Source organism: Mauremys mutica, chromosome 15, assembly GCF_020497125.1.
Source record: "Mauremys mutica isolate MM-2020 ecotype Southern chromosome 15, ASM2049712v1, whole genome shotgun sequence".
NCBI lineage: Eukaryota > Metazoa > Chordata > Testudines > Geoemydidae > Mauremys > Mauremys mutica.
The window spans coordinates 31,653,551-31,672,837 of record NC_059086.1 but is presented as its reverse complement, the minus strand read 5'-3'; the positions used below and the strand labels follow the sequence as shown (position 1 = coordinate 31,672,837).

General features: G+C 61.2%; 2 protein-coding genes across 2 annotated transcripts; both read right to left on the bottom strand.

The window, feature by feature from the left end:
* Positions 1-4,409: 4,409 nt before the first annotated feature.
* Positions 4,410-6,913, bottom strand: LOC123349984 (zinc finger protein 628-like). Its single transcript, XM_044988320.1, has 2 exons — positions 6,746-6,913; positions 4,410-5,804 (listed from the first exon to the last, which is right to left on the bottom strand). The coding sequence occupies exon 2, from the start codon at positions 5,769-5,771 to the stop codon at positions 4,410-4,412; it is 1,362 nt and encodes a 453-aa protein (XP_044844255.1). The 5' UTR covers positions 5,772-5,804; positions 6,746-6,913.
* Positions 6,914-8,338: 1,425 nt separating this feature from the next.
* Positions 8,339-11,496, bottom strand: LOC123349898 (zinc finger protein 581-like). The gene is made up of 2 exons (XM_044988167.1): positions 10,959-11,496; positions 8,339-10,333 (listed from the first exon to the last, which is right to left on the bottom strand). Exon 2 carries the CDS (start codon positions 10,288-10,290, stop codon positions 9,640-9,642), a length of 651 nt encoding a protein of 216 aa, XP_044844102.1. The 5' UTR covers positions 10,291-10,333; positions 10,959-11,496; the 3' UTR covers positions 8,339-9,639.
* Between the last annotated feature and the right edge of the window lie 7,791 nt (positions 11,497-19,287).

Genomic DNA, 19,287 nt, shown 5'->3' with positions numbered 1-19,287 from the left:
CTGCACCGAAGTGTTGGCTTGGCCCTGCCTCAGCGCGGGGGGCCGGTGCTGGGCGAGATCCCCTCCAGCCCGAGGTGTCTCGGATTCGGTGTCAGTGTCCAGCACCTGCTCCCCAAACCCAGCCACCAAAATGAGCCCAAAGGATCCCTCCCCCCCGGAGACCCAGCCAGGCTGTGCCCCAGGCTGGGAACCAGCGGGGCGGCCAAGCCCCGTACCAGGGAGGGGAGTGAGGGGAGACGTGCCCAGCCAGTGCCGTGGGGCGGGCGATACGGTGACAGCGATGGGCTCGGAGAACCGGCTTTGCGGCAGCATCCTGGCAGCGGGCCTGGCTGGGCACCGGGGAGGGAGGACGGGCCAGGGGGATCCCAGAACCGTCCTGCAGGGGACCCCATTGATGCAGCCCGGCTGGGAGGCTCCGGAGAGGGGTCCGAGCCGCAGGTTAAGGGTCCCGGGGCAGGGAGGCTGGGGGTGCTGGCTGCAGGGATGGCGACAGGAGAGCTTGGGGGGGAAGACGGGTGAGCTGGGGCTCCCTCTGGCCGGGGTGGGGAACGTGGCAATCACAGCAAGGGCCCATCTACCCTGGTATCCCGGCTCCCAACGGGCCCCATGCTCTGGGCAGAGAGGGGGGACTGGGAGCCAGGACTCCTGGGTTCTATACCTGGCTCTGGGAGGGGAGGGGGGGTCTACTGGTTAGAGCAGGGGGGGCTGGGAGCCAGGACTCCTGGGTTCTAGTGGTGGGACCTGGGGTGGGGAGGCACCTGGGAGGCCGGACTCCTGGGTTCCCTTCCCTGTCTCCCTGTGGGGCCAGTCCCCGCCCCCGGAGCAGTGCAGCACACGCCTGTGCCCACGCCAGTTTTCTGAGCTCTGCCCCGAGGCCTGGGTTGCCTCCTGGGGGTCACAAAGTGCAGTGCAGCCCCTGAGCGCTCCGGCAGAGGGGCAGCCGCCGCCCCCGGCCCGGTGCGGGTGACATGGGCCTGGTGCTGCTCCCTGAGCACCAGCCGCTGGCATTGTGGGGGTCAGCAACCCCACACCACCAGGGGGCCTCCAATGGGGGCCCCCCAGGGTGGGGTGGCCGAGAGCAGAGTGTGGGCCCCAGGGCTCAGGCTAGGGGGGACTCTGCAAGGATCCAGCACCTCTCGGGGGAATCGCTGCTCCCCAGGCGCCGCGCTGGGCCATGCTCCTGGCTACCGCGGCCCCCAGGCTCCCAAAAGCTCGGGGGGCCCGGGATGCTGCAGGAAGCCAGGCCTCCCCCCACCCATCCACTCGCAGCCCCTAGCCACGCCCAGGTGTTGGCATCGCCGGTGGGACCGGACGCAGCCCCCCCTTGGCGTGAGCCAGGCACGGAGGAGCTGGACGGGGCCGCGAGGGGGCACCTCACACACACACCCCACACAGTGGGGCAGGGCCAAGTGCCTCCAGCCCATCTCGGACAGGGGCTCGCCTGACCCGTCTAAACCCCTCCGGTGATTGGGACCCGCCGGGAGCCTGGCCCGGAGCGGAGCCGCCCCCAGAGCTGCACAGGTCCCCAGTAGCCAAGCTCACGCCCCCCCTTGCTGCGGATTCAGCCCTTCGCCGCCCGGCCGAGCTCCGTGGAGACGCGCTTTGTGCTGGGCTCTCTTCAATTTCAGCTGGTCGAGTTCAGAGCCTTTCGCGCCTTGGTCACGCGTGGCTCCGGGTTCCAGGCCCACAGATCACCGGCACGTGGGACCTACCATGACCACGGGCTCCTAGATCCCAGGCTGGACGGGGACGAGCAAATTTCAGCCAGAGCCGCGTCATGGGATTTGTGGAGCACTGAGAAAACTCAAACCCCAGCTGCTGAATTAAGGATTGGGGGCCCAGCGCCACCATGGCATTTCCACTGCTCTCGCCCAGGGGCCTCACGTTACGGGTGAGCCAGTTTTGAGGGCTGGAATAAATCAAGGCCTGTGTCTCATTTAATTCTCAAAATCTTTCGTTTCCCTTGGGCCTAAAAACAGCTGCCTCTGGGGTAGGGCGGGGGGCGGGGGCTGGTCATACAGGAACCCCTTGCCCGGTGAGGAAATGCGACCACTTCTGGGGTGGGGGGGCTCTATACAGGAACCCTTCACATGGGGCTGAGATGTGGCCCCTCTGGGGTGGGGCACGGGGGCTGTTTATACACGGATCCCTCACCCGGTGCTAGACATGGCCCCTCTGGGGCAGGAGCTGTTAAGATGGGGACGTGGCACTGAGATGTGGCCCCTCTGGGGTCGGGGGCAGGGCTGTTTTTACAGGGACCCCGCGCCTGGCACAGAGAGGGCCCATGGGTGTGATCTCATGCAAAGCCAGCGCAATACCGGGCTAGATGGGCGCATTGGTTTGATCCTCTGTCCTTAAGGGGCGTTATCAGCTCCTCCTCCCCTTGTGGGGCCAGGGAAGCAGGGGGGAGAGAGGCCCATTGAAAGTAGGGTGACCAGACAGCAAGTGTGAAAAATCAGGACAGGGGTGGGGGGTAATAGGAGCCTATATAAGAAAAAGACCCAAAAATCGGGCCTGTCCCTATAACATCGGGACATCTGGTCGCCCTAGGGCTGGCCGAAACGTAGCAAGTCATGTCAAGCTTGGCTGATGATTTTTTTTTCACTTTTTGGGGGGTGGAAGAAAGCCACAGCAGTGCACAATGTTCCCTGACCGCGTTCACTGAAACAAAGGGACATTGGTGAGTATTTTTCACCAGGACGGCAAACGTTTTCCACGCATGTTGCACGTTTTTTGTGATCCCCCCCTCACACACACACACACACCCCTTTTTCTCGGGGAGGTTTTTGTAGATTCCAAGGCCAGAACTGACATCTGTGATCAGCGTCTCTGACCCCCCCGTGTAGCCCCAGGCCAGAGACCTGCCCTGAAAGAATCCCCAGAGCAGAGCTGTTAGAAAACCAGCCAATCTTGATGTAACAATTGTCGGTGATGGAGAATCCGCCATGACCCTGGGGAAATTGTTCCGATGGTTAATTACACTATTCAAAATTTACACCTTATTTTCCGGTTGGAATTTGGCTAGCGTTAGCTTCCAGCCATCGGATGGTGTTGGACCTTCCTCTGCTGGATTGAAGAGCCGGTTAGTAAAGATTTGTTCCCCCGGGAGGTACTGATAACCAGGGAACAAGTCACCCCTGAACCTTCTCTCTGTGCCGCTAACTAGATTGAGCTCCTGGAGTCTCTCCCTCTCAGGCGGGTTTTCCCGCCATTCTCCTGGTTCTTCTCTGACCCCTCTCAGATTGATCACCAGCCTTCCTGACTGGTGGGCACCAGAACTGGACACGGGATCCCAGCAGTGATGGATCCATGGGTAAAATAACCTCCCTGCGCCTATGCAAGAGCCCCGTTTTTGCATCCCATGATGGCGTTAGGTCTTTTGGCCACAGCGTGACACCGGGAGCTTCTGCTCTGCTGATTATCCACCATGCCCACCCCCAAATCTTTGTCAGAGTCGCTGCTCCCCAGGAGAGGGTCCCCCAGCCACCTGCCCGCCCCCCAATCATTGTCAGAGTCGCTGCTCCCCAGGAGAGGGTCCCCCTGCCCACCTGCCTGCCCCCCAATCATTGTCAGAGTTGCTGCTCCCCAGGAGAGGGTCCCCCAGCTGCCCGCCCGACTGACATCTCAGTTCCTAGCTGAATACCTTGGCATTTACTGGATCAGTGACGTGGCCTCTTTGGTACTGGCCACTCCTGCCATTTTTAGGTCACCTGCAAACTTGCTGGGCAATGATTTTATGTTTTCTCCCAGGCCGTTGATAAAAACAGTAAATAGCGTCGGGCCGAGAACAGGTCCCTAAGGGACCCCGCTGGAAACACACCCGCTGGATGACGCGGCCCCAGTAACCGTTACATTTTGAGCTCTATCAGTTAGCCAGTTTTTAAGCCATTTATCGTAGGCCACGGTTATTGGGCACCATTCTAGTTTCTTAATCAAGATACCAAGTCAAAATATTAGATCAAAACGATGCCCTTTATCAACCAAGCTTGTAATCCCTGGAGAATCGGGGGGAAATTGATTTGTTTTGCAGGTTATTTTTCACCTTGTGGAGGGGAAATGTCCCCACAATGTTTTATATCGGGTGGGAGATGTTCTGGTTATTTTGGGGGTTTTGGGTTGGAAAAAAATTCATCCCACAAAAGGTGAAAAGCAACGTGGTGAAAACTGGGCGGGTGAACACTTCCCCCAACCGCGCTCCAGAGCATCCCCCAGCAGGACATACGTGGAGGGGAGATCGTTGCTAGCAGAGGATTCGGCTGAGGCATTTTCACTCTCAGCCCAGTGCCCACCGCCTGGCCATGCCACGGCCTCCCCGACTGCGCCACATGCCAACGGCTGCTGCCCAGCCTGGATGTGGGCATTCAGGCAAGTGGCGGGTGCCCGGGCCGGCCGTGGGCCCCACCCCGCGCTCACCCCAGCGGCGGGTGCATGGCCTGGAGGTGCCGGATCACCCACCGGCGCTCCTGGAAGCCCTTTCCGCAGATGGCGCAGCGGTGGGGGCGCTCCCCGGAGTGCACCCGCCGGTGCTTGGCGAAGTTGGAGGCATTGTTGAAGCTCTTGGGGCAGACGGGGCAGCGGAAGGGGCGCTCGCCCGTGTGGATGCGCTGGTGGGTGGACAGGGCCGAGGCCTGGGTGAAGCGCTTGCTGCAGACCCCGCAGGCGAAGGGGCGCTCGCCCGTGTGCACCCGCAGGTGCTCCTTCAGGTCCGTGGCCCGCCTGAAACGCTTGGAGCACACGAAGCAGATGTATTGGCGGGCATCGGGCGGGGGGGCGGGCGGCCTGCCGCGTGGGGAACGGGCATCGGGGCTCGGGCACCAGGGAGCGGCATGGACTGGCACACGCAGCTCGTGGGTATCAGGGCTCGGGCACAGTTGGGGCGCCCGGTCCAGCTTTTCCAGCAAGAAGCAGCGAGCACGACCACCCTCCTCTTCCTCAGCCATTCTTCCTCCGTCGCCAGCTTCCCCGCAGCCCGAGTCGCTGGGGGACAGCCGGGCACCCGTGCCAGGGACAGGGGAGCCCTGCTCTGCATCTCGCTCCACTGCCAGACGCTGCCATGCCCCAGGGCACCGGCTGTCCGCCAGCCCCACTGCCGACAGGGACGGGCAGGCACCATTAGCCGGGAAGTCAGGCCTGGGGCCCTCGGCAGAGGACCCAAGGGACGCCCAAGTTAGCGCCAGCCCCTTGGCGTCCCCGTCGCCATCTCGCGCCAGGTCCTTGGCACACCCACCAGTGTCCCACTGGCTCGGGGAGGCAGGGGGGCAGGCGGGTTCGCTGCCCGGGGGCTGGGCGTGGATGCGCTGGTGCTTCTTGAAGTTGGAGGCGTCGCTGAAGCTCTTGGGGCAGCCGGGGCAGCGGAAGGGGCGCTCGCCCGTGTGGAGGCGCAGGTGGCCGGTCAGCACCGAGGACTGGGTGAAGCGCTTGCCGCACGCCCGGCAGCGGTAGGGGCGCTCGCCCGTGTGCACCCGCTCGTGGGCCCGCCGGTCCGAGGAGCGCTTGAAGCGCTTGGGGCAGAACGAGCAGGCGTAGGGCTTAGCCGGGGGGCCGGCGTCCCACCCGGCACCGGGGCGTGGCTGCGGGGGCGCTGCCGGGGCAAGGAACAGGCGCGGCCCCGGGTGGGCGTGGCAGCGGGTGCTGAGGCCCCCGGCCCCCTCCTGGCACAGCAGCTCCGAGACGTACTCCGGGCACCCGGCTCCTTCCTCCTCCTCTTCCTCCTTCACCCTCAGCACCTGGATCTCCAGGGGCTCCCCCGCCAGCCTGCGCTGCCCCCTCATGGGGGCTGGGGTCTCCAGGCCACCCCCCAACCCCTGTGGGAAAGAGGGAAAGGAAGGGTGTAAACACACGGGAGAGACAAACGGGGATGGGAATAGAACCCAGGAGTCCTGGCTCCCAGCCCCCCCCCCGCTCTACCCACTGGCCCCCACTCCCCTCCCAGTGCCAGAGGGAGAACCCAGGAGTCCTGGTTCCCAGTCCCCCCCCTGCTCTACCCACTGGCCCCCACTCCCCTCCCAGAGACAGGGAGAGAACCCAGGCGTCCTGGCTCCAGCCCTTCAAGTGAATCTGCTGGCTGTCTGGGGGGGCTGGGCCCCCACTCCCGGGGGCCCACAGGGAGCAGCGGGCTCGGCGCTGGGTCCCGCACGGAGCGGAGGAGGGGCTGCCTGGTGGGCAGGGCCCCCCCCAGCTGGAGTCTCCCACCGGCCCATTTAACCCCTGAGTGGCCAGGGGGGATCCCCAGCCCCATGCACGGCCCCCCCTCCCCCCTCACCTGGCCCGGCTCAACGCCGCCCCCGGCCTCCCCCTAGCCCCGGGCCGCCCCGCCCCTTTAAGGGCCCAAATCCCGGGATTTAAAGGGGAGGGAGGCGGAGATTTTCGTGTCCGGCCTTTCTTGTCCGCGGTCAAAAAAATCAAAGCTGGGCTGTTTTTCTTTAAAGAGACATGGGGGGGGGTGTCCCCCAGCTTCCCCTGCCCCCACCGGGAAGGAACAGATTCACCCCGCCCCCCGTTGGGCTGTGAAGGGCGAACCCAGGAGTCCTGACTCCCAGCCCCCTAGTGACCACTCCCCTCCCAGAGCCAGGGAGAGAACCCAGGAGTCCAGGCTCCCAGCCCCCCCCACTCCAACCACTAGCCCCCACTCCCCTCCCAGAGCCTTAGAGAACCCAGGAGTCCTGGCCCTCAGTCCCCCTGCTCTAAGCCACCAGACCTTGGGGGCGGGGGTCCATGGGAGAACCAACATCCAAACCCAGCTCACCTCTAAGCCAGACAATGAGCCAGGGTGGTTCTCTGGCCCCCTCGAGTGGCTGGCGCACACACAGGGTGCGTCTACACAGCACACCGAGCCTGGCTGACTCACACTTGAGCCAAATCCCTCACACAAATCAGCCTGACTCGGGTCAGCCCGCACTCGGGACCTGGCTCCCAGGGCCCCGCTGGGGCGGGGGGGGGGGGGGGGGGGCAGAGCCTGTGTTCTGCTGAGCCGCCGAGCCAAACCCTCTTTCTGCAGCGCAGACGCAGCTGTAAACCCAGGTTTCCAATTCAGTGTGGACGCGCAGGCACCGGCTTGGCCACACCGAGTCCCAAAGACCCGGGTACACAGTGCAGTGTGCACGTACCTTAACTGGCCCAGACCTATGAGAGGCTGGGCCAGACATCCTACCAGGTAATGAAACCCATCGTTTCTGGCAGGAAGTTTTGAAAACCTGTCTTCTTTTTATCAAAATCCCCTGCTACATTTTTTGACGGAGCTGCCCCAAAAAACAACCAACCCACCCCTGAAAAAATGGCAGTCTTTGATGCAAATCACAGAATACCAGGGTTGGAAGGGACCTCAGGAGGTATCTAGTCCAAACCCCTGCTCAAAGCAGGACCAATCCCCACACAGGTTTTTGCCCCAGATCCATAAATGGTCCCTCAAGGATTGAACTCACAACCCTGGATTTAGCAGGCCAGTGCTCAAACCACTGAGCTACCTCTCCCCACAATCACTAGCTCTTGGTTAAAACAAATTCTGGTGCAAAAATTCTGGTTGTCAAAATGTTTGCGTCTTGGAAACCGACTGGGTAAACAATTTAGTTGGTTTGTTTCTGCTCATAAATTTCACCTTTCGAATATTTTTGTTGCTTGGTGAAAGTTTTGAGGGTTTTGTTTAAGAAAACGGTTCGTTAAAACATGTCGGTTTTTTCAGCCAAAGTTTTCTTGCTGTTGGGAAACCATTTTTAGTAAAATGATCGTAAAAAAAAATTCAGGATTGGAAAAACGTGAAATAAAAAATTGGGAAAAATGTGTGTTTCTGCTAAAAAAAATTGCAACTATTTTTTATTTGAATAATGTGATTCGCAGTTAAAATTTTTAATTTCAAAAACTGGTTTTTTCCCCCAAAACTATTTTCAGTTTAGAAAATGTATTTTTTGATCAAAAGTTTTGGGATTTTAAACACGATTTTCAGTTGAAACAAACTGGGGTTTCAAAATGCATCTTCAGTCAACTAAATTGGTTTTTCAACCACGTTCTCCGTCCATTTCTTTTGCTTTTGGTACCAACGTTGGATCCTCAAAACCCCCAAACTTTTAATGAAAAACTGAAGATTTTCACCCCCGAAATGTCAGTTTTCTTGGTCCAATCACCTGGTAAAAAAAAGGGGTTTTGCTGGAAAATACCTGTGGTGAGACATGCCTGGTAAATAGCCGCTTGGGACCCAAAACCGTGTCTTGCCTGATGTACTTTTTGGTACCAAACCCAGCCCCTAGCTCCCCTCCAGCAATGAGCTGGGCTCTGCCACACCCGCAGCCCTGCCCTGACGGAATTCGAACCCCAGGCCCAACACTTCATTCCACACACACAAAAACAACCCAAAAAAAAAGTGTTTTAATTAATAATAATTAAAAAACCGAGATAACGGAGATTCCCCCGTAAATCGGAGCTGTGGAGAGGGAGCAGCTGGCCAGGCCAGGCACCTTGGAGCGATCTGGGCTTGACGGCCCGTGGGGCCAGTTCTGTTATTGGATTTCCTTCTCTGGGGCGATTGGGAGTCCTGGGGGCGGGGGCATCCTGCTCCCCTGCCTCCACCTGCAGCCGTTTGGGGGCGCCAGACCGAAAAACATGACGTGAAGCTTGGTCCCGGTGCATGGTGGGCCTGCCGTGATGGCCCCCAGCCGTTGGTCACTGTTTGAGGCAGGATACCGGGGCAGATGGGCCTCTGGGACTGATCCGGGGGCAGGGAGCGGGTGGGATACCAGGTTAGCTAGGCCAGTGGGGCTGCTCCACGGAGCAGGAGAGGGCCGGATACCGGGGTAGATGGGCCAACAGGAGCAATATGAGCCTATTTCTAGGGAATGTAGAGTCACCACGACCCTCTATGGGGGTGGCCAGGACAACCCCCCTCCCCCCCCAACCACTGGCGGTAGGACTGAGATATCTGTCCATAGAAGGGACAGGCCCCGGGCCTCATTCCCCCCACCCCCCCCGAGCCAGCCAGTCCCGAGTGCTCCAGAACCCACATGGGCTCGGACTGAACCGATCCAGGCTGCCCTGCCCTATCTGCGAGGGGCAGTCTCTGTCTTGGGGCGCCGTGGGGGGCATCTGTGGGGAGGCCAATGCCTTGGGCTAGGGCACAGGGGGGCTGCCCACAGGGGTACAGGGCACGTCCCCCTCCCCTAGGCAGGGTGGGGGGGGTACAGTAGAGACCACCATGCCCCCAGAGTCAGGGGCCCATGTGGGGACGAAGGTTGCTACGTGGCTAAGCCATGGGGAGTTGCCAGGCTGGCTCCGGGGCTCTCCGTGCCCGTTGGGGTGTGGGCGGTGCCGGTCCGGCTCCTGGGCTCCCCGTGCCCGTTGGGGTGTGGGCAGTGTCGGTCCGGCTCCGGGGCTCCCTGTGCCTGTCAGGGCAGCTCCCCATGCCCTTTGGGGTGGTGTCAGTCTGGCTCCGGGGCTCTCCATGCCCGTTGGGGTGGCACCGGTCCGGCTCCGGGGTTCCCCGTGCCCATCGGGGCAGTGTCAGTTTGGCTCCGGGGCTCCCCGTGCCCGTCGGGGCGGCGCCGGTCCGGCTCCGGGGCTCCCCGTGCCCACCAGGGTGGCGCCGGTCCGGCTCCGAGCCTCCCCGTGCCCGTCGGGGTGGCCCCGGTCCGGCTCCGGGGTTCCCCGTGCCCGTCAGGGCGTGGGCGGCTGCTGGCGGTGCTTGCGCCGGATGTGCCGCTGGAGCGTGTTGCGCTCGCCGAAGCGCATGTGGCAGGCCTCGCACTGGAAGGGGCGCTCGCCCGTGTGCACGCGCTGGTGGTGGGCCAGCTCGCCGGCGTCGCGGAAGCTGCGCTGGCAGATGGGGCACTGGTGGGGCTTGCGCCCGGCGTGGGTGTACTTGTGCCGCTCCAGGTGGGACGTGCGCTTGAAGGCCTTGCCGCAGGCCCGGCAGACGTGGGGCTTGTGCTCCGAGTGGGTGATGCTGTGCCGCTGCAGGTAGGAGAGGTACTCGAAGGTGCGCGAGCAGACCGGGCAGCAGTACACCTTCCGCAGCCCCGCCCGCTCGCCCGCCGCGCCCGCCTCCTCCACCAGCACCGTGTAGGGCAGCCCCTGGCTGTCGATCAGCAGGTAGCGACCGTAGCGCGCGGCCTCGCCCTGCTCCGGCCCGGCCTCCCCGGGGCCGGGGGGCCAGGGTGGGGCCCGGGGGGCGCGCGGCCGGCTGGCCTCCCCGTCCTCCTCCAGTTTGAGCCGGCGCCTGGACGGCTCCTCCCGGGCCGGGGGCTGGTGCCGGGCGTCGGCGCCTCCGTCCCTGGGGGGCCGCGGGCTGAAGGGGTGGAGATCCATGGGGCGGGCGGCGCCCCCCGCTGGCGGGACCTGCTCAGAGCGTCTGGAAGGAGAAACAGGGGTGGGGGTGGGGGGCAATGATCAGGTGTGTGTCATAGACCCCGCACCACGTACAGGAGTCTCCGAGGGCTCGGGGCACGGGCAGGGATGAGGCCTTTTCCCTCTGGGGGGCGCAGGCTCCCATTCAGCCCCTGGAGGTTCCTGGGTCCCAGCTCAGTTCCCCGTGGGAGAACTGGCCTCCCACATCACCCCATGGCCACAGCAACACCCGCTGGCCCCCCCTCACTGCCCCAATGCTCCCGTGCCACCCCCTGCTACCACCCACTGCCCCTGGCACCGCCCGTCGCCTCCCCACTGCCCCAGCTCACCCCACTGCCCCCTCCTAACCCCCTGCCACCCCTGGCACTCCCCACCCCGTCATCCTCCACTGCCCCGACACCCCCCGTCGCCTCCCCACTGCCCCAGCTCACCCCACTGCCCCCTCCTAACCCCCTGCCGCCCCTGGCACTCCCCACCCCGTCATCCTCCACTGCCCCTGGTACTCCCCGTCGCCTCCCCACTGCCCCAGCTCACCCCACTGCCCTCTCCTAACCCGCTGCCGCCCCTGGCACCTCCTACCCTGTCACCCTCCACTGCCCCTGGCACCGCCCCCCCGGGGGTTAATTTACCTTCCCAGGCACCTGTGCCCAGCGTCCCGTCTCCGGGCTCATGGCAGCTCTGGTGCCCACACGGCCGGCCGGGCCAGCGCCGGGCACGGTGCCCTCAGCTCATGGCAGCGCTGGGGCCGGCTCCGAGCCGGGCCCGGGGAGGGATCCAGCAGCTCTGTCCTGGTTCCAGCTGGGGGGGCGGCACCGGTCCGGTCCAGGCTGGGGGCGGTACCGGTCCAAACCCGGCTGGATTTGGTGGTACCGGTCCGGTCCAGGCGGGGGGGGGCGGCACCGGTCGAGGCTCTACGCGCCCGGCGCCCCCCTGCGCCCCGGGGCCATGTGCCGCCCCCTGCGGGCTCTGGCGCCCTGTGACAGCCCCGGGTCCCCGGCGTGGGGGGGGGGGCCGGGGGGGTCCCGTCTGTCTCTGTCCGTCCGTCCGTCCCTCCACCCGCAGCAGGAGCCGGTGTCGCTGCAAAACGCGACCGGGTGGAAACGCCGCGCTCCAATCCGGCCCCGGACGCCTGGGTTCCGAGGCGAGACTGTGGGGTGGGGGGAGGCCGATACCCCCCCACAACCACCAAGGGAAAACCCAGCCACAGACCGACGGGGCGGGGGGCGGAGACTGACCTCAGGCAACTCCCCGCAGGCCCCGTGTCCATCAGTCCGCATACACCGCCCAGAGCCAGAGAGAACCCAGGCGTCCTGGCTCCCAGCCCCTCTGCTCTAACCACTAGCCCCCACTCCCCTCCCAGAGCCGCAGAGAACCCAGGAGTCCTGGCTCCCAGCCCCCCCATCTAACCACTAGCCCCCACTCCCCTCCCAGAGCCGCAGAGAACCCAGATGTCCTGGCTCCCAGCCCCCCCATCTAACCACTAGCCCCCACTCCCCTCCCAGAGCCGGAGAGAACCCAGGCGTCCTGGCTCCCAGCCCCCCCATCTAACCACTAGCCCCCACTCCCCTCCCAGAGCCGGAGAGAACCCAGGAGTCCTGGCTCCCAGCCCCCCCATCTAACCACTAGCTCCCACTCCCCTCCCAGAGCCGGAGACAACCCAGGCGTCCTGGCTCCCAGCCCCCCCCATCTAACCACTAGCCCCCACTCCCCTCCCAGAGCCGGAGAGAACCCAGGAGTCCTGGCTCCCCGCCCCCCCCCATCTAACCACTAGCGCCCACTCCCCTCCCAGAGCCGGAGAGAACCCAGGAGTCCTGGCTCCCATCCCCCCCATCTCACCACTAGCCCCCACTCCCCTCCCCGAGCCGCAGAGAACCGAGGAGTCCTGGCTCCCAGCCCCCCCATCTAACCACTAGCTCCCACTCCCCTCCCAGAGTCGGAGAGAACCCAGGCATCCTGGCTCCCAGCCCCCTCCCCTGCTCCAACCACTAATTGAATGAATCAAAATTATCCCTATTTCCCCCCTTTTCTCTTTAGGGTATTTTCTCACTTGGCCACACTGCCGGGGGGCTGTGGATGGCAGGTGCCCAGTGGGACCCGTGTCCCTGCCCTTGTTTTCCTGGGCCAATCTCCCATTTGTGTGGTTGGTTGCTCAGAAGGGTTTTTGTTGAGAGATTGTGTGTGTGTGTGAACAGATCCTACAGAGCAGGGCCCAGCCCCTCCAGCAGGGGGCGACACACACACGTGCACACACGCACACATGCACACACACACACACACTCTCTCTCTCTTTCTCTCTCTTCAGGGCTCATCCCCTCCGTGCTGGACTAGTTTGCTCTTGTAACTTTAATATTGTTTCTCGTGGAAGCCGCCAGCTCCCCGTTCCCCCTATAATCGCATCCCCGGGGTCCCCGGGCTCGTCCCCGTCCGACATCTTTATTGTGCTGCTCTCGCTCTTTGCCTGTCACCGGATCATTTCGCGATCACGTTCCCCCACGTGGCCGTCCACCGTCCGGCTCTCGGCCAGATCCTCCCCACCCCACCCCCGTCCTCCACCTTGGGAAACAAAGGACTTGTCCTCAGTGCCATCCAAGGACTCAGACGCTCCGTCTTGTCTTCTGGAGGGTTAAAAGTCCCTGATTCCCATCAGGTCCGGTCAGTGGTGGACTAACAAATTTGGCGCCCCAGGCCCACAAAAAATTGCCAACCCCCCCCCCCCCGCCAGCTCATCTCTGCTCCCCTGGGAGGGAGGCAGGAGGAGGGCAGTTGTGGCGCTCGGGGAATGGCGGTGGTGGAGCGGAGGTGAGTGGGGCGGGGAGCGGTTCCCGGCCCCCCCAGGTTACTCCCCGCGCCCGCGGGCCCCAGCTCACCTCTGCTCTGCCTCCTCCAAGCGCATCGCTACTCGCGTCTCCCTCCCTCCCAGCACTTTCACGCGGCAAGCCTGGGAGGGAGGTGGAAGGAGGGAAGCGCGGGCGTGCCTGGGGGAGGAGGCGGGCCGGGGATTTGGGGACGGGGCGGAGTTGGGGAGGGGGTCACGAGCAAATTTGCCGCCCCTGCAAACTTGCCGCCCTAGGCCTAGGCCTTGTTGGCCTAGGCGATAATACGCCGCCGGGTCCCGTGCTTTGGATACATCTGTTATGGGCTCTAAAAATGTCTCGTCTGCCTCCTCCTTTGGCGGCCTGTAGCCAGAGGTGAAAGTAAGCGGGTACGGGCCGGTACGGAGGACCGGTAAGAAAAGGAGACTGACTGAGGAGAGAGAAGCCTGTTCCCTGCATAAGAATAGTTTAAACTCAGCTGTTCCCTGATGGTTCAGCCCCCCCGGGGTTAGGAGCGGTTTCTGGCATCCTTGTTAATTTCACTCACAGTAGCTGGGGGGAGGGGGTCGAGGGGAGGGTGTGTTTGACCATGGCAGGGGCCGTCCTTGTCTGCCCCCGGGATGAAGGGATCTCTCCAATACTAATATACACAACAAATACAAGCATTTGGCTGCACAGCTTAAATCCAGAGCTAATAAAAGCAGGTGGAAGGGGAAAACTCACTGTCACATTGGTTTCTCATCTCCTCCCTCCCCCTCCTCCAGCCAGGCTGCAGACAGGCTCTGCATTCCTCCCCCCCACCCCCCGCAGGGGTTCTCCTCTAGGCTCTAGCTCGCAGTAGGGAGACTGGCTGAGATGCCTGCTGCTGCTGCCTGCAAAAGAACAGTTTAAACTCAGCTGTTCCCTGTGCAGTTCAGTGCCCAGAGTTAGGAGCCGTTTCTGGCATCCTTGTTCATTTCACTCCCAGTTGTTGTTGGGCGTGTGTGACCATGGGAGTGGCTGTTCTTTTCTGCCCCTGGGATGAGGGGATCTCCTAAACACAATCAAAATCAGGAACCATTTCCAAGTTCAAATCTATCCCATTCCCTCCCCAGCAGAGGATCATGGTTGTGATGTCCAAACTGCTTGCAGATCCTCTTTGAAAGGTTATTGTTTAAAAAAAACAACACAAAAAACATGGAGAACATGGTGGAAAGATGTGTCAAGATGATTAGGGTTTCTTTTGGGCAAAGCAATTTTGCTAAAGCAACTGAAGATTCACAGGGAAAGCAAATAGCCCCCATAGACAAAACCACAAAGGGATTTGGGGGGAAAACTGAATATTCAGGGAAATTATTGTGCCTCCTTTGAAAGAAATAGTCGTTTTCCTTCCAATCCACCCTCTGTATATATTGATTTAAACACCTGAAATGTCCTTAGGACAATCTCAGATCTCTTTTTGTTTTGTCCTGCCTGCAGAGTGCAGAGGCTGAAACTGACAAAACTTTCTCTAAATATCTTGTATATTTCATGAAGGCTATTCCAGTTGTCCTCCATTCACTCCTGATTTCCCCCCGCCCCCCCCTGCCTTCCTGGCTGGCTGGCTGTGGCTTTTGCCTTGGTTACTTACTCCTTGGCAGACCCAGCCCAGCCGCACCTGCTGGCTCTCTGCAGGCAGCAGCCCACAGGGGCCGGTTGCTGGGGTCGCTGCAGGTCGGTGGCAGGCTGCAGCTGCATTGTTTGTGACACATTCATACACATACACATACATACAATATGTATTACTATCCCGTGGGGAGGGCGCCGGTGCCCTTTTGAGGGGTGGGGGGACAGGGGAGACAGTATTTCTGCTGCTCCAGAGGTGAAAGTAAGCCGGTCCGGTCTGGTCCGGTGTACCGGCAAGAGCCAGTACGCTGTGCTGGACCGCATCGACTTCCACGGCGGGGATTGAAAGGGCTCTGGGCTGCCCGCAGCTGTGGGCAGCCCAGAGCCCTTTTAATCCCTGCCGCAGCTCTGGCGGCCGGGCTGGGGCTGGGATTTAAAGGGCTCAGAGCTCCCCGCCACTGCAGGCAGCCCAGAGCCCTTTAAATCCCTGCCGCGGCTCCAGCGGCCGGGCTGGGGCTGGGATTTAAAGGGCTCCGGGCTTCCCTCAGCAGCAGGAGCTCTGGGCCCTTTAAATCCCTGCCCCAGCCCCGCAAAGCTCGGGGTTCCCCCTGGCGGCCAGAGCCCCAGGCCCTTTAATTTGCCCCTGAGCTCCGGGGGGCTCCCAGCCACCTCTGCAGCTGGGAGCCACTGGGCTCTGGGTCTCCCAGCCACAGCTGGTTCCCCAGGACCTTTAAATCTTGAGAGGCCACGCCTCTTCTGGATGAGGCCACGCCTCTTTCGGGTGAGGCCACGCCCCCTCAGGACTCCGCAGTACCGGTAAGTCCTGTAAGTTACTTTCACCCCTGCCTGTAGCTGGAGGTGGGAGGATTTATCAGCAAATATCGGTAGGCGTCAATTCCCGCGTCAATTTCCCCCCCACACCCTGGGCCCATGAATTGCTACCGTGTTTCCAGCGAGGCCCAGGCAGCACCCTGCCGCTGGAGGACGTGGTCGGGTTTGCTAAGTCGCTACGTCTACTTCGCCGTGTGCTGGCGACGAACGGCGCAATAAAGCGTCCACGGTTTGAATCTCAGCGTCTGCCGTCGTTAAATCATGAACCCTCCCCGTGGTCTGACTGCCCCCCATAACTTCCCACCACCGTTAAAACGTAAATAGATAAAAACGGGGGGGGGGGAGTAGAAATGTTGACGCAATCCGTTGACATATAATTAAATACAAATCGAATTTGGCCCCTGCCTAGCCAGAGCAGAGCCCTACCGTGGCATCGGCCCTGGTTTCCACTTCCTCGTTTTAGCTTCACCCAGGGAATTTCGGCATCTCTGCCCCTTGAGGTCCCGCTTAAAAGTTACAAGCAAAACAAAAGCACCTGGGGTTAGCACAGAGGAATCCACAAGCCATAGCCTGGTCGCGTCTCTTCTAGACATTCCCTGATCTCCTTACGTCTCTGGGGTTTGAAATGCGAAGTTTCTAGGTATGAGACTGACGATTTTTCATACCTGGCCCAAGCTTCTTACAGCATCGCTCTGCCCTGTCCGCCTCCCCCCAGGAGCGTCGCAGTGAGACTTTTAAGCCAAGCAGAGAACAGGGATTTTATAGCTAACTGGCTGGCTGGGTGTCCATCAAAGGGAGCTACACCCGCCCCCACACACACACTCCATTTATCACAGGGTCCAACCCGTCACACACCCCAAACGCATTGTTTTTCCAATTGTCTGACCGAAAAGTCGGGGGGGGGGGGGGATTCATTTGGGGGCCAACGAAATGTTGTGATTTTTTTCGAGCTTAAAGGGAGGGTTTTTTCCTTTTAAACTGGATTGTTAAGTAACATTTTTACATCAAAACTTTTCGCCCTCTTTTTGGAGTTTTCTGAGGTTTTTCCGACAGGGCCTGTTCGTCGAAACCGACGCGACTTCGCTCGGTGTTTGGGGTGCCCCACCTCAGGATTTTTCACACACAAACACTCACAAATTGTCAGTTGAAATGTCTCACACCTCTGCTTCCCTCCTTTTATTGGCTTGGAGGGTGGAGAGAGACCTGGATTGAAACCAAGTTTTTTTTCATTTCAGAATCGTTATCTATTAGGTGTGTTACGGTAGTGCCCAGACACCCCGGTGATGGCCCGGCACCCCATTGTGCTAGGCACTGTATGCTATTTATTAGCTTTGCTACAGTATTTATTCATTTACCAAGGAGAGCCCCACAGGCCTGTTTCCCTGAACACAACAGACCCAATCAGCACCAGGCACTTTCCTTACTCAGCAATCCATGCCTGCTTTCAGCCTGTCCTGTGACCCAAGCAGCAATGTCTCTGTGCCTGCCCCAAGGGCTACCCTCTCCCTCTGTCAGCTGACTCTCTGCGTCTCTCACACAGAAGACACCCTCTGCTGCAAGCAACCAATTGTCCAGCTCCTGCAACATGTCCCAGGACTTCCCTTCAGCCCATACACCCTAGTTCTGCTTGGCTTTGCCATGCAACGTAGTGCCTTGGGCAGGGGCTTCTGATTATCCACAGTTATCACTACACAAAGGGGTGTTTAATTGCTCCTTCTCTTTAGCTTGGGACGGCCATTAGCTTTCCCCAGGACTGGAATTGTCTATAGATTCAAGGATTCATAGATTCTAAGGCCAGGAGGAACCATTGTGATCATCTAGCCTGACACGCTGTATAACACAGGCCAGAGAACTGCCCAGAAATAATTCCTTGAGCCAGTCTTGGAAAAAAACATCCTGTCTTGGTTTTAAAATGGCCAGTGATGGAGAATCCACCGTAGCCCTAGGGGACTGGGGCCAATGGTTCATTACTCTCACCGTTAAACATTCACACCTGAGTGAAGACCTGAGGGAGGGTGGCCATGAGCCTCTCACAGCAGTTCTCTGTAGTGTCGCAGCGCAAGGCTCCCCAGCTGTGGCCCAGGACCCCCATTGTGCCAGGTGCTGGACAGACAGAACAAAGAGACGCTCCCTGCCCCACGGGGCTTCAGATCTCACCATTCTGTGCGGTTTGCCCAGCGCCCAGGGTGTTCTAAGGGTCCTAAGATGCACAGTCACTGAGATCGGGGCCCCGTCGGGCCGGGCGCTGCCCAGACACAGAGTCGCCGAGATCAGGGCCCCGTCGGGCCGGGCGCTGCCCAGACACAGAGTCACCGAGATCAGGGCCCCGTCGGGCCAGGCGCCGCCCAGTCCCGGAGTCACCGAGATCGGGGCCCCGTCGGGCCGGGCGCCGCCCAGACCCGGAGTCGCCAAGATCGGGGCCCCGTCGGGCCGGGCGCCGCCCAGACCCAGAGTCGCCGAGATCAGGGCCCTGTCGGGCCGGGCGCCGCCCAGACCCAGAGTCACCGAGATCAGGGCCCCATCGGGCCAGGCGCCGCCCAGACCCGGAGTCACCGAGATCGGGGCCCCGTCGGGCTGGGCGCCGCCCAGACCCAGAGTCACCGAGATCAGGGCCCCGTCGGGCCAGGCGCCGCCCAGACCTGGAGTCGCCGAGATCGGGGCCCCGTCGGGCCGGGCGCCGCCCAGACACGGAGTCGCCGAGATCGGGGCCCCGTCGGGCCGGGCGCCGCCCAGACACGGAGTCGCCGAGATCGGGGCCCCGTCGGGCCGGGCGCCGCCCAGACACGGAGTCGCCGAGATCGGGGCCCCGTCGGGCCGGGCGCTGCCCAGACACGGAGTCGCTGAGATCAGGGCCCCGTCGGGCCGGGCGCCGCCCAGGCACAGAGTCGCCGAGATCAGGGCCCCGTCAGGCCGGGCGCTGCCCAGACACAGAGTCGCCGAGATCGGGGCCCCCCAGACACAAACTGAGAGCCATTCCCTCCCCCAATCTCACAGTCTAAACCAGTGGTTGTCAAACTTTCGCACTGGTGACCCCTTTCACACAACAAGCCTCTGAGTGCGACCCCCCTTATAAATGAAAAACACTTTTTTATATTTAACACCATTATAAATGCTGGAGGCAAAGCAGGGTTTGGGGTGGAGGCCGACAGCTTGTGACCCCCCCGTGTAATAACCTCGCAACCCACTGAGGGGTCCTGACCCCCAGTTTGAGAACCCCTGGTCTAAATAGACAGAGGTTGGACTTTCTCCCCTGTTTACAGATGGGAAAGGGTTGGATGGAGATAGTCAGTGACTCCCCTGCGGTCCCACCATATGTGTGTGTGTGTCAGAGCGGGGAGTCAAGCTCGGCCCCAGCCTTGGTGAAACACCCTGTACACAGATAGATAGATAGAGGGGGTGGCTGGGGCTAGATAGATAGATGGGGTGGATGGGGATAGATAGATAAAGGGGGTGTGTGGGGATAGATAGATAGATAGAGGGGGTGGCTGGGGATGGATAGATAGATGGGGTGGATGGGGAAAGATAGATAGAGGGGGTGTGTGGGGATAGATAGATAGATAGATGGGGTGGATGGGGATGGATGGATAGATAGATAGATAGATGGGGTGGATGGGGATAGATAGATAAAGGGGGTGTGTGGGGATAGATAGAGGGGGTGGCTGGCAGTGGATAGATAGATAGATAGAGGTGGTGGATGGGGATAGATAGATAGATAGAGGGGGTGGATGGG

Bases quoted from the DNA above. Each gene is read 5' to 3' on its own strand.
- LOC123349984 (XM_044988320.1), bottom strand. From the start codon at position 5,771: ATGAGGGGGCAGCGCAGGCTGGCGGGGGAGCCCCTGGAGATCCAGGTG.
- LOC123349898 (XM_044988167.1), bottom strand. From the start codon at position 10,290: ATGGATCTCCACCCCTTCAGCCCGCGGCCCCCCAGGGACGGAGGCGCC.